General features: G+C 33.9%; 1 protein-coding gene across 1 annotated transcript in view; it reads right to left on the bottom strand.

Annotated features, from left to right (window-relative positions):
• ASCC3 (activating signal cointegrator 1 complex subunit 3) overlaps positions 1-14235 on the bottom strand; it is a 338051-nt gene that overhangs the window by 312558 nt on the left and 11258 nt on the right. The window contains exons 2-3 of the mRNA XM_082731866.1: positions 7437-7567; positions 5581-5731 (exon numbers count right to left, since the gene is read on the bottom strand). Coding sequence (XP_082587992.1) covers positions 5581-5731; positions 7437-7526 — 241 coding nt within the window. The 5' untranslated portion in view covers positions 7527-7567. The remainder of the gene's footprint in view (positions 1-5580; positions 5732-7436; positions 7568-14235) is intronic.

The following is a 14235-nucleotide window of genomic DNA, read 5'->3' as shown; positions in this document are numbered from 1 at the left end:
TCTAATATTTCAGTCTTCAATGAGGAAATCTTTCTCACCTTTTGTTAAATTTACTTCTAGATATTTGATGATTTTTAATGCTTTTGTAAATAGCCTTTTAAATTTGCTGCTGGTAAGCAGAAATAAAATTGATTTTTATATTGACCTTGCTAAATTCATATCCTAAAAATAGTTATGTGAAAAATGGGAGTTTCAATGAATCTTTATACTCTTTCTTGCCTTTTCAGCAAGGACCTTCAGTACAGTGAGAAAAAGAAGTGGTGAAGGGCATTGTCTAATGTCCTACCTCAAGGGAAAAGCTTTTTCAACACTGCATCATAACATATGATATTTGATCCAGGCTTTTTTAATATATTATTTGTCAAATTAAGGAAGTTCTATTTCCTAGTTGGCTGAGAATTTTTATCGTAATTGATTTTAGATGTTCAAAAAAAATGCTTTTTCTTCATCTACTAATCATGTGATTTCAAACCTTCATGAATCACCTTATTTTTCCCTATTAATCCAGTAACATTTTGTGCATTCATGTGGATTTGTGTTCCCTCTCACACACACATTTCATATATATTTTTTTATTGATCCATTTGACAGTATATTGCAGTCTCCATGACACTTCACTATAAACACTGCAGTATGCATCTCCTGAGATTCAGGATATACTTAAACGGCCACTAAACCACTGACTCACTTGAGATATAATATTACCTCATGATATCCAGAGTATATATTTAAATGTCTACCATAATGGTCCCCCCAATATTTTTATTATTTTTTTCCAATTCAGAATTCAATCAAGGATAGTACATTGAATTATTATATGCCTGTAACATTCTTTAATCTACAAATAATAACCTCATGCCTCTTCAAATGACATTATATGACATTCTCCAGTAAAGCCATCAAGGCATACAAATTTCTTCGTGAGAAGGTTTTTAATTACAGATTCAGTTTCTTTAAGTCAAGTATTCAGATTTTCTATTTCCACTTTTGGCCATTTTAGTCATTTTTGTCATCTTAGTTCTTTGAATCTGTTAAAAGCTTTTCTCTTCTTCTCATTCTCCTCTTCTTCCAGCTGCCTCTTCTGGAATGAACAGTCACCTCTAGGAAAAAGTGGCCCAAAATCCAGGATCACATTTCTGGGTTTATGTCTGCTTCCAGATCTCAGCCCCATAATTCATCGCTTTGGTAGACTCTGATGCAATTAAACAAATTTTATATCTTACAGTTTTTCTAGTTATTCTCAGCAGAGAGTTGTTCCAAATTAACCTGTCTGCCAATTTATGGGAAATGGAACTCCAAACATTTTTGGAATCTGCAATTTTCAAGATAGCTACTTTCCACAAATACTCCTGCAAAATTTCTTGCCACTTCCCAATACACAACAGGCCTTTATTATTCTAAATGCGTAGTGTGTCTTCCATAGACAGGATTTCCAGATCCTAATATCTTTTTAAGCCTTTTCCATAAACTGATTTCTACCCTCAGTTTTAATTCCTCACTTTTTGTAGGAAAACCTTATTATTCTTTACAACTCATAAAATGTAATAGATTACCAAATTCCCTATGTCACATTGTTGCAAGTCACTTTTGTCCAACCTACATTTTGACTCATACTTTTCTTAAAGGCGAAGTTATTAAAGGTAAAATGCAAAAGAATGTTGAAACCCAAATAAGACAGGAGTTATAAATCAGAGAAGTCAAAACAAACAGGTCTGTGCATGGTGAAATAATATGAATAAAATTATGAGATCATTCTGTTCTGGCTCTGGGAGAGATTCAGTCACAGAGCGGAGTAGGGAACTTCAGGGTCTGTCTACTGACCTTTCCTCCATTCTTGACCTCCACTCTAGTTTTTCTATCTACCCGGTGGAGGTCTTATCAGCTTCCCAAAATGAGTATTAAGTAACAGATACACATGCTTAATACATGATGCATTTTTTAATCTTGACCTTTTTATTTTCAAAGACGTTTCTACTTAGAGTACATAAAACATACTGACAAAGTTTCATTGCCAATATAATATAGGTTAATATGATTATGCATATCTTTTTAAATCCATGGAGGAGATAGCTATGTCTACAATGAGTATTTAAATAAACTAAGATTAAGGGCCAAGAATACTACTTTCAAATAATTTATAATGTTTGCTCCCTAAAGCTAAGTTTTACTATTAAAATAATCTTGAGGGGAGAATAAAATTGTAAAAAGGTACAGGAATAATTAAATGTAAGTCTGAGAGGAAAAAAATACTTTAAAATAACAATAACAAAAAGCTGTTAGCATCAGAAGTAATAAAGATCACAGAAAACTTTTAGTTGAGTTCTCAAAAGATTACTTAATTATTAATTATTGAACATCTACTATATCCATTGCACCATATTAGGTATTAGTATTCCATATTATAATAAAGTATGGAATAGATGATAGTCTAATGGAACACCATCTACTAAGATTAGAAAAGAGTAACAGATGACATGAATGAAGTCTAAGCCATTTTTTCAGGGATGAAAAGCATTTCACCAGGTGAATACAATGGTGAAAGTTATTTTAACATACAAAAAGACAGAAAAACCCAGTAAGCACTGTTAAAGAAATTAAGTTAGTAAACATTGCATATAAGTAGTAGTAAAGATTACATATGATAGAATGGCAAAGAAGTGAAAAGGTAAATTGTTTCAATTCATAAAGAAGCTTTTCTTATGTCCATTCTAAGGAATTTTCTTATGTCCATTCTAAGGAATTTTCTTACGTCCATTCTAAGGAATTTGGTCTAAGAGTAATATGGGAATAAAAAATGAGCTTTGGTTTTTACAAAGATCAGTCTAGTGACAGTGAAGAAGTTAAATAGGAAAGGAAGGCTGAGGCAATAGGCTACTATAGTAATCAGACGACATGTTAAAAGTCTAAATTAAAGTAAATAAGACAGAAAGAGTAAATTTAAGAATGGGGAAAAGCAGACTTAATGGAACCCGACATCGGACTACAAATAAAGAAAAGAATCTAGTATTTCCATCATGTTTCTATTTCAGAATTTGGGTCTAGCCTATCTTCACCATGAATGAATCATGGGATTCAGTTAACCTTTATGGGTTCTGTTAATTTACATAGTAAGTGAAAGGAATGGAACAATGTTCTCTGATGTCCCTTACCAGCTTAAAATACCCATTATAATGACTAGTCAGTATACATGGTCTTAAATAAGTACCTTCTACTAATATATTCAAGTAAAATATAAGTGATTGTTGTTCTTTCTTTATTCTTTTGCTCTACCTCTTTCATACAATTATACCAAATTAGCTGTGTGAAAGAGCAATATAAGAAATCATAAAAACATTTTTCCCAAGTGACTAACTTTTCCAAAGCTGCTAATTTTAATTATACTTCCATTATCACCATTACTGTCATTCAGAAAGCATGGCTGACTACTAGGCAACTATTAGTATCAATAGAGTTAATAGTTGCTCAACTTAAAACAGGATTAAAAAGTAGATATGATAGAGCATCTCCCTAAATCCAACTCTAAGGTTTCTCTGTCATGAAAATATTCTTTTGAGATATTACATCTCAAAATAATCAATCCTTAAAAACATCAATGAATAGATTAGTCCCTGAGCATGAATCAGATGTTGGCAAAACTCCTAGGATTACATTAAATTACTGATACTTAAAGCAATGATTTCTGACTTGTCAAGAGATATTTCAGGGAAGAAGTCCAAAGGGTACCTTAATTCTTAAAAAATCTTAATTTCCATGTAATTTAAATAAAGAAATAATTTAGTCACGGGACTGAATAAACTCAACATTTTAATACTTTTTTGCTAAGTATTTGAAATTATCTTTAAAACAGAACTAAAGAAGAAGATAGACACTTTCCACAGTTTTTGAAAAAGTATTTTAGTCAGATCACAACTGCCCCCGCAATGGCCCCAACATCTTAGAAATGAAAACAGTGAAGTCCAGAAAGGTTAAGATCCTAGTCAAGTTGATGTTGGTAAACTGGAGACTGCATTTGCACTACAATTTTCCAATGAATCTAACTACTTCTATATTTTTTTAAATATTATGCCAAATGCTATTACAAATCTCATCAAAGTGCACTTCATTTCCCCTAGACTTAAACAAACAAACAAAAAAAAAAATCCCTTCCTTAATAAAGCACTTGAAGTTCAGAAGATAATGTATACATGACATCCACTTTGTACTTTCACAACTTAAAACAATGAGGACATTAAATTTAAATATTATACTATATTACAAACCAATGATAATTAAATAATATGTCAAAGTCAAAATATTTGAAGAATAAATATAAAGACTTGATTATCATAAATAAGTATATGAGAGATAATAGGAAAACCCTCCCCAAAGTTCGTGTAAGGAAGAGCACTGCCAACCAGCATACGACAAAGAATCTAAATTTTCCCTCTACCAAGAAATCAGCAGAGAAAACTTTTTCATTTATTTATCAAGTGAATCCTAAGGCTCAAAACATGCCAAACACTATTCTAAGCACCCAGCTTGAAGCACTGAACAAGAAAAATAAGATCCTATCCTCATGAAAGTTACATCCTAGCAGCAAAACACAGGCAATAAACAAACAAGGAAAATATCAGTTAACGATACACATTAAGGAGAAAAATGCTACTGAGGTTTTAAGACAAAAGCATGACTGGGGAACAACTTGAGACTGGATGGTCCGTCAGGACCTCATTAAGGAAATAAGTTTTTGGCTAAGTTCAAAATAACAAGAAAGGATCTACCCACTCTAAGAGTAGGACAGAAGGACATTCTCCACAGAGGGAATAACATGTATAAAGACCTGCACTAACTGGGATTGAGGATGTGAGAAAAGGCCAGTGTCTCATGAAGCACAATTGGTGAGGACAAGGATGACTTGAAGTCAGAAGAAACGTGGAGGCCAGATCTCACAGGACCTGAATATCAGCATGAAGTTTTTGGGTACAAACCTGAATCTGGAAAATTTAGATCTACAGTAGTGTTAACTATGCTTTTTTAGTTATCAGAGTCTAGAAAGAGGATGAATCTCAATGAACAAACTCAGATGTTTTACCAAAAAATCATTTGTTTTATTTTGGTTTTGTTTTTCACTTCAGGAAAGTAAATTATATTAATATGTGGTATAACAAACTCTAATTATAATTTCTTCCAAATATAATCAATTGATGAGAATATTAGTGTGCAAAACTGAAGCAAAATTTAGCTTTAGTGCTGCCCCTCACTATGTGCTGGCGGGCCTCTATAAGAAACTGATCCCCGTGGCTTTTAAGGTTCCTTCAAGCTACATTAAAATTATCATTTACTCTCTCCTTATTTCAACCATAATAGTGGTTTTCAAACTCTAAATTCTTATGAACCATGATTAATTATATAATAAGTACTAATTTAATTCTACTTCATGACTCTATCCCGAGCCCTTAGATAGGTAAGACTGTCTTTTATAGTTATAAATACTTGTCTGGAAACTTGAGCCTTTCCCTGTATAGTATACAGTTTAAAAGGCATCTATTTTCAAACCCTACTGAGCAAAATAAAACAGAACAAAACAAAACAAAACTATACCTATCTGTTTTGCAGCCTGTAATATATCATTTAAGTCTTCATTTACACTTTGCATTTCACTCTTGTCCAGATTTTCATTCAAAAATTTTACTATCTTCTTCCACATCACATCCAAATCTACAATTTGTTCATGAAGTTTAGACCGCTTCACCTGAAACAGCATAATACAGTGACACTGGTTAATGGTCTCCTCAAAGCCATCACTTACCACATATATTCTGCATTACATTACACAACATGGCACCACCCACAAGAATTCAAAATTGCTTTGTAACTAAGCTCCCAGAAAGAGCTTTATTGAAGTGTGATTTTAAAAAATCTTGTCTGTTTAAAAAAACTTTATTTTTTATAGTTTTGATCACAATGAATTTTCATTATGCAATTATTTTCATACAGCAAAGGAAAAAGGAACAAAGGAAAAAGTCCAACATCCTGGAGTGCTTACTATTCTCTCATTTATATTGTTGGCTATAACTCAAGATAAAAAGTTACATTAAGGGGCACCTGAGTGGCTCAGTGCATTAAGCCTCTGCCTTCGGCTCAGGTCATTATCCCAGGGTCTTAGGATGGAGCCCCACATCGGGCTCTCTGTTCAGCGGGAAGCCTGCTCCCCCGCCCCTCCACTCTCTCTCTGCCTGCCTCTCTGCCTACTTGTGATCTCTGTCTGTCAAATAGGTGTGGAGCCCAACATGGCACTCAATCCCAGGACCCTGAGATCACAACCTGAGTAGAAACAAAGAGATGGATGCTTAACAGACTGCATCATTCAGGTACTAGTCTTTAAGAGTCTTTTTCTTCCTCTCCTTCTGCCCTACCCCCATCCCCTCCTCCCTCTCTCTTTCTTTAAAAAAAAAGCAGATAGAAAATAACAAAATAAGGCTCATTAGATCTGCCACTTTATTTCCTCAGGAAAAAAAGAAGTATCTAAAAGTCTGTAAGAATAAATGAAATGACATGGTATATATTTCCAAATTTTAAAATCTCCTATTGTATTTCTAATATAAAGTAACTTTTAAAAGGGGCTTTGGTTAAAGAAAACAATTCAAGTTTAAGATAGTAATATAAATTAACTGTATAGACTATACCTTATTTTTATTGCCATGAAAATGCAAACCAGCTCCCACTATAAAGAATGTGAACTGTTTTCTGTAGCAAAACTGTATCACTGTTAGAAGAAAACTCTATCTAAAGACTACAAACAAATCTCTTCCTACTATCAATGTTCAAATGAAGACATTAATTCTAAAAAACGGCCTAAGGACTATGAACAATAAAATTCCAAACTATTAGAAAACAAAGTAACTACTTTTTTTTTTTTTTTTTTAAAACAACACAGGGTCAATTCCTTCATATATATATTATATAGCTCACATGTTCATATATACAGTTAATACACTTTCAGGCCTATAAAGTCCACAAGTCATTATAAGGACCAGACAGAAGTCAATTATGAGATAAGCCACTGATTTTAAGACATTAATATTCATATTTTCCATGTTATGGTAAAGACATTATTTCTGTCCATTTGATAAAAGTTTTACCAGAGACCCATAAACTTACTCAGATGTTCCAGAGTTAAATGACTGGATTAAATTATAAAATTAACTGTGGCAGATATCTTAGCAACAAAAGTTAACAAAGAATTTACTATCATGGTTCTGATTATTCTCTTTGACATACAGTCCTAAGTGCTTAAGGTAAGTGCTCATAGGAAACATCATTACCCATTCCCCTTCTTGGTATCACACCAAACAAAATAAAACTTACCATTTTAAGTACAAAGACCTGAGAAAAAGAGTGTCAATTATCTGCTCACATTGTACATTTAGATAATGTTTTTCATCTGAAAAGTTTACCTTTAAGTCAGCCACTTCTTCATTATAATTATCTTGCTTGGTGACATTTGAAAAGGAGCGCAAAGCTCCTGTGAGACGTGGTAAAGCCATCTATTATTCAATCAGTGATCCATACAAGGAGAAACCTGAAACTGAAACAAAACAAAATGGTATTTATTTGTTGGGAAGAAGATGGAGAAGTAATCAAACTCAACAAATTGACCTGTACAAGAGAAAAGAAAAACCAATTAGTTAAAACGCAATGCTGAAAAGTTCTCCTGAAACATTTTTAACCCATGAAGTTTTTTTAATAACTACACTGGCTATGGCTAAAGGAAAAAGAAACACAAAAACACCTGTTTGTGGGTACTACCACGACATCCCTTCAAAATGAGTTTTATAGATTCCCAAGGACTCCAATACTATACGACCAATGCCAGTCTCACTGAAAGATAGGAAAGCATTTTCCCATCTTTTCTTCAATTTTGTTTTATGCTCACTGATTTCATCTCACATTATTCCTTTGCTTTCAGAGTCTCACTGGCTTTTTCTCTTCTTGAAGTATCAAGCATGTTTCTATCTAAATGCATTTACATTAATGGTTCCCTCTGTTTGAAATTCTCTTCTGATGTTCATTTAACAGACTCCTTGACACAAGACACCTTCTGAGATGGGACTTTGTTGACTATTCAATCTAAGAAAGCATAGCTATCCACTTCCTATCTCTCAAAGCACAGAATTTCAATTCTCCTTATACTAATTAATATGATATTCTCCTGTTTGTTTACTTGTTGTCTTGCTTCTTAACCAAAAAAAAGACCTTTATTTACTGGTCTGTCCTAACAAATGGAATAGTCTGGGAATACTCTGTGTACTCGGTAATTATCTGGAAAATAGTAAAAGAAAAAAAATGGAGAAAGGGAGATAATGGCAACAGAGAGACTGAAGAACAGAAGGAAAAAATTAAAGCAGCTGGGGAAGGAGAGCACTCCCAGGAAAATAAAGAAGTCAGATGATCTGATCTCCCTGTTTATATGCTGACAACTAAACAACTAAACCTTCTGGCAAACAGACTAATAATACTGACTATGAGGGGAGTCTTTATCTATGAAACACTGTTGGAGGGTCATCCTGGGTTAAGATTGCTTATTATAACAAAACTATAATCTATAGGTTCATAAGGCATGCATGGCTCCCTGCAGAATGTCACAAAAGGTATTTAAGTCTCTAGGACAGTTCTCAGGGATGATTCTGCCTCACATAGGACAGTAGGCAATATCTGGCGACATTCTGAGTTATCACAAGTTATCACAACTGGAGAGTGGGGAGTATGACTAGCTTCTGTCAGAGAGGCCAGTGATGCTGCTCAACATCCTACAATGCACAGGACAGTCTCTCCACAACAAAGAATTATCCAGTCCAAAATGTAAATAATGCAGAGCTTATGAAATCCCACTCCAGAGTCTGAAATAAAGATGTTTTATAGTCCAGAAACTTCCTACAGTGTGAAATGTTCCACAAACCTCAATTAAGCGAACTCATTGATTATTTTGGGTCAAAGAACTTGTGTTCAATGTGGGAAGGAAAAGAACCAGGGGGACCATATAGAATATTTCAGACCATGACCTGATTCTGCTCTTCTTCTTTATTGTTTATATCCTTGAAAGTTATTACAAAGCTTAATACTTAAAAAAAATCTGTGAGTCCTATATTAGAATAATTATAAACAAAATAACTGAAATGTTTAACAAAATAAGAGAGAATTTAACAACGAATAATAATAAAAAATGACCAGGCAAATTTGAAAATATGAGTTTTAGAAATAAATATATTTATTAAATTTAAAAACAATCAATAAGGGTTAAAGAATAGGAGAAAACTAGTAACCTGAAATAAAGATCTGAAGAAGTAACCCAGTATGTTGTCATAAATAAACAAATTAGACATTAAGAGAGACGAAGAGGAAGAAGTCCAAATATATGAATATTCACAATAATTAAACTTAACATGCAAAAGATCAACAGAATTACTAAATGGCACACAAGTGAACATCAGAGTTACACCTAAAACATAAGACAAAGAAGCTTGGATTGAATAAGATCTTCCTGTAAGTTATAACCAAAAGTAGCTGGTGGCTTTACCAAAATTTATCAAATCAGACAAAACAGACTTTAAAACAAAAGGTATTATAAAGGATTAAAAAAATCCTCCCTACATAATAATAAAAATTACATCTCACTAAGAAAATATAAAAATTTTCAATTTGCATGCCCTGATGAAAGAGCCTCAAAATAAATTCAAACAAACAGAACTCCAGAAAAAGTCACAAGTGCAACATCAAAGTGAAAGTTCAATATTTCATTATTGAGAGGTCAAACCAACGCCCTAAAAAATTCAGTAAAGTTATATAGGGGACTTGAGCAATGAAACTAGTAAGTTTAATTTAATGAACATATACAGAAATCTGTACCTAATGATGAGAAAATATATACTCTTTAAGAGTACATGTTTAATGGAGTAGTCTGTGTATATTAGGCCGTAAAGCAAATTTCAACAAATTTCAAAGAATAAGTACCACACAGATCAGGGTCAACAAACTTTTTCTGGGGAAAGAGAGAACAAATAGGTTAGATATGGGAGACCACAGACCGACTTTGTCACTTTTTGGGATGTGTTTTTGCTTTTGTTTTAAACAACACTTCAAAAGTATAAAACTATTATTGGGCTCTGGGTGACCAAATTAGTTTGCTGACTCCTGATACAGATTCTATTTTCTGAGCAAAATACAATAGACTAGAAATCAGAAACAACAAAGATAAAGTAAAAAAAAAAAAACCAACCACGAATGATTGCATTCCAAATCAATAAGAAAATGGTATGAAAATGTCTGGGTGGGGGGAAAGATTTGGATGCCCTATATCACACCAAAGAATTTTAATCAGAAAAGTAAAATGACCTAATTTGCAAATAAACACCCTACCTAGCTGACTTTAAATTTCAACTACTCATTGGGAGTGAATTTAGGAGAGTATTTCTGAAAACAAAATGACTCATGGAATCACATCTGGATTTTTCTAATACTGGGTAAATACTGTCTGGAGCATATGGAAGAAGAAATGAGAGCAGGGGTAAATAGCACAGAACGGATTCTCAAATCTTAGTATGCATCAGTTACCCAGCTAAAACTAATAAGCCCCTGCCTCTACTCCTCATCCCCAATTTTGACTCAGTAGATTAGATGACATTGAGATGAGGCATAAGAATTTTACATTTCCAACAAGTTCAGGTCAAGGACCACACTTTGAAAACAATTGTTTTAGGGATATTATCTTTCATTCTTCTTTTTTTCTTTTTTATTATCTTTCATTCTTAAATCACATTCAATTTTGTCTCAAATCAATAGGGATCAAGGAGTTTCCACCTACGAAGAATTTAGTGACCTGAGCTTAATTTTAAGTGCACAACCTGTTTTCTAGGAGCCTTTCTCAACCATGGTCTGTGAGAGAATCAAGTCTTAACTGAGAGTGACTTGAGTGACTTTTTTCTCAATTCTCCCAAGGATGGAACATATAGTTACTATTATCCATGTGGAGAAGTAAGGGTCACAACGTCTTTGGGCACTGAGGTTTTAAATTCTCTGTCCAGATTAAGAGACTATCAAGATAGGCATTCTATTCATAATGATTGACATTAACTCAGAAGTTTAATGATCTTGACAGAAAACTGAATACAATCTGCCTCAGAACGTGCCTTTTACCAAATAAATTAGTATTTTCAAAACGCAACATCATAACAAAAGACATACACTACATGGAATATTCCGCTATATGGAATACTCTGCCTCAGTTATGTTCTATGAATAAAACGGGTATTTGGAACCACTACTTCAATCATTTTGACATAACCCACTATAATCTCCTGAATCCCCTGTTCTTCTCTAAAAACAGTAGGGCATGAGAATAAAGATGGATGAAGTCTAATTCACAAGCCTAACAAATCCTAACAAACAAGAAAATACGCCCAGTCTCTAAGAGGAGATCTAACAGCATGGCCTGCTAATGAGGTCACACTGTTGTCACATCCTACATTAGATGTTAGATGTTGTCACTTTAAACTTTAAAACTCCCTAAGGTCTCATCAAAATGACCAATATGAACTATAGTTGTCAAGAAAACTAAGTAACCCATACTACTTGATTTTCTGATTTGTTTTCTGTTTTCTTCCTCAGGTTGAACACTAACACTTCAAAAATGTAATAGCTCATTTGTTCATGATCACCTCTAAATCATTTATTGACAAATAGCTGAGTTTTCTTTGATTTACAAAGAACAGTTTTAGATACTGGGTATAAATAAGATTTACAGAATTCTGTTCTTCAAAACTCACTGTAGTTTGTACCAGTAAAAAAAAAGATTACTAACACTTAAGGATACCTAAATGCATAAAAGTCAAAATGAGAAACAAATTTTACATCTTGGTTATTTATTTAATTAGCAAATATCTATATATGACCGTTATACATTAGACACATTGTGAGGCTCTAAAAGATTTAAAAAAAAATTAGAGTTATGACCACACTTGCTCTGAATAACAAGCTTACAATATGGTTAAGAAGAGTTACAATAATTATGCAGCTATAACTGTAGGAAGACACAGGTGGAACATCTAAGAGAATGGGAGGAAGGTAGATAAGGACTGAAGTTGAGATTTACAGGGCTTGAATGAATTGCCTAGTAGAGAAGAAAAGGTAAGGGCATGAAGGAGAAAACTAAATAATGTACATTTGGAGACTCATGTAATAAGAATAAAGATGTTAGCAGAGACCCAACACCATGTTTCAATTTAAGCACTTTTTATCCTGACAACCCGAGTCACTGAAAAAAATTAACATACAGTAGAAAAATTACTCAGATTTAAGTTTGGTGAACAAATTAAATGTGGGTCAAACTGGAGACCAGCAAATCAGTTGTAAAGTTATTTATTACAATAAACCAGACGTAAGATAAAGAGGGTGGAATTAAGGCAAGAAAAAGCAGGGAAGATGAATTTGAGAGATACTTACAATTGAAAGAGAGAATGGGTAGGATATGCTGTGAAGATGAAGGGGAAAGGAGCAGGACACCCAAATTTGTTATTCAGGAGAGGCAGAATAGTGGCATATATATGTAATAGATGCCACACCGGAAGAGGAAAGATGACTGAATAATTCTGCTTTGGAAAGTTTTGATCATGTGCCATCAAGTAAGATAAACACCAGTTTCGGATTCCTTATCAAAGATCTGGGCTAGAAATAGAGAATTTAGAGTTATGACTTCAGGGCAGTTAAATCCATGAGTGAATACATTGCTTTAAGTCAAATATAAATAAACCTGTGGACTTTCTCCTGAAGAAAACAGACATACACATATATAAATATTTTATAATTCATTTCAGAAGCCACATGAATACCATGAAACCCATCCACATGAACCCCTAAAAACCTCTTCAGAGTAGACAGTAGAGGGCCAAGAATAGAGTCCTAAGAAACAGATCAGCAGTTATATGAAGAAAGTGTTACCACAAGAGAACAGAATGTTACAACTGCTGTTGCAGAGTTCACAGTATTTGGCCACTCCCCGGTCTTAGGTGAGTTTAGCACACATACTTTCAAAAGAACTGGGGGAGAAAGCATATTTCGGTGGGTTGAAGAATAAATGGAAGGGAGAAAATAAGGAAATAAAATGGGTACAAGCTATTTTTTCAAGGAACCTGGCAGAGAAGAGGAGAAAGGCAAGAAATAGTAAAATACATTGGGTCAACAGTTTTTGAAAATATAGGAGAGAGCTGAGCACAATTCAATAATCAGGGGAGAAGAGAGGGAGTAGAGAGAGAAGGAAATAGTAGAGAGAGAAGGAAACACTGAATAATCAGAACATTATGACTAAGGGACTACTCCCTTAGTCATAATAGTCACTCCTATTCACGCATAGGAGTGAATGAGAATAAAAGCATGAGGCAGAGATAAGACTGCTGAAGGAAGAGCAGGGAGGGATGGATGCCTGGAGGTACAGATACAATTGTAACATGGTGAAGCATTGAACAGGGAGAGAAAAAGGTGGTGAAAGGGAGTTTCCACCAAAATCTTTGAGATCTGCTAAAACAATTCAAAAGACAATGAGAAAATAATTTTTGAAGACAGAAGCAAAAGTTTGATTTCACCACCAACGATAATTTAGGAAACTGATTAAGAAACCAGTAAAAGATTTTTTCAGGTAGCAATGAATACTCAGTTTATACTGGAAAAACACAAATTTAGAGTGGCAACAATCTGACAAAGGAACAAAGATTGGTATGATCCAGTATTGAGGTTTTATAACATAGCAAGTAGGACAGTGGAGTCTAAATGATGAGACCAAGCTCTGATTTGAGGTCCAAACCAAAGGAAATGATGTTCAAACCAAAGGAAATGATGTTCAAGTTGGAGGTCTTAAAGACACATCATGGGGCCCTGCATGGCTTAGAGGGTTAAGTGTCTGTCTTTGGCTCAGGTCATGATTCTGGGGTCCTGGGATCCAGTCCCACATCCTGCTATCTGCTTTGCAGAGGGCCTGCTTCCCACTCTCCCTCTGCCTGCTGCTCCCCCATTTGCACTTTCTCTCTGTCAAATGAATGAATGGAATCTTAAAAAAAAAAAAAAAAAGAAGACACATCATAATGTTCATGGTGAAAATTTCTGGTTTATAAGACTACAATGAATACATTTTAAGATAATGTAGCTATCCTATGTAGCAGTTACCTCAGTAATTTTTATTACATATTTAGTATGACCTACTAAATGGTA

Source organism: Mustela nivalis (genome assembly GCF_964662115.1).
Source record: "Mustela nivalis genome assembly, chromosome: 5".
NCBI classification, from domain to species: Eukaryota; Metazoa; Chordata; class Mammalia; order Carnivora; family Mustelidae; genus Mustela; species Mustela nivalis.
Note: the sequence above shows the minus strand (reverse complement) of the source record. Positions and strands in the feature narration are given on the sequence as shown.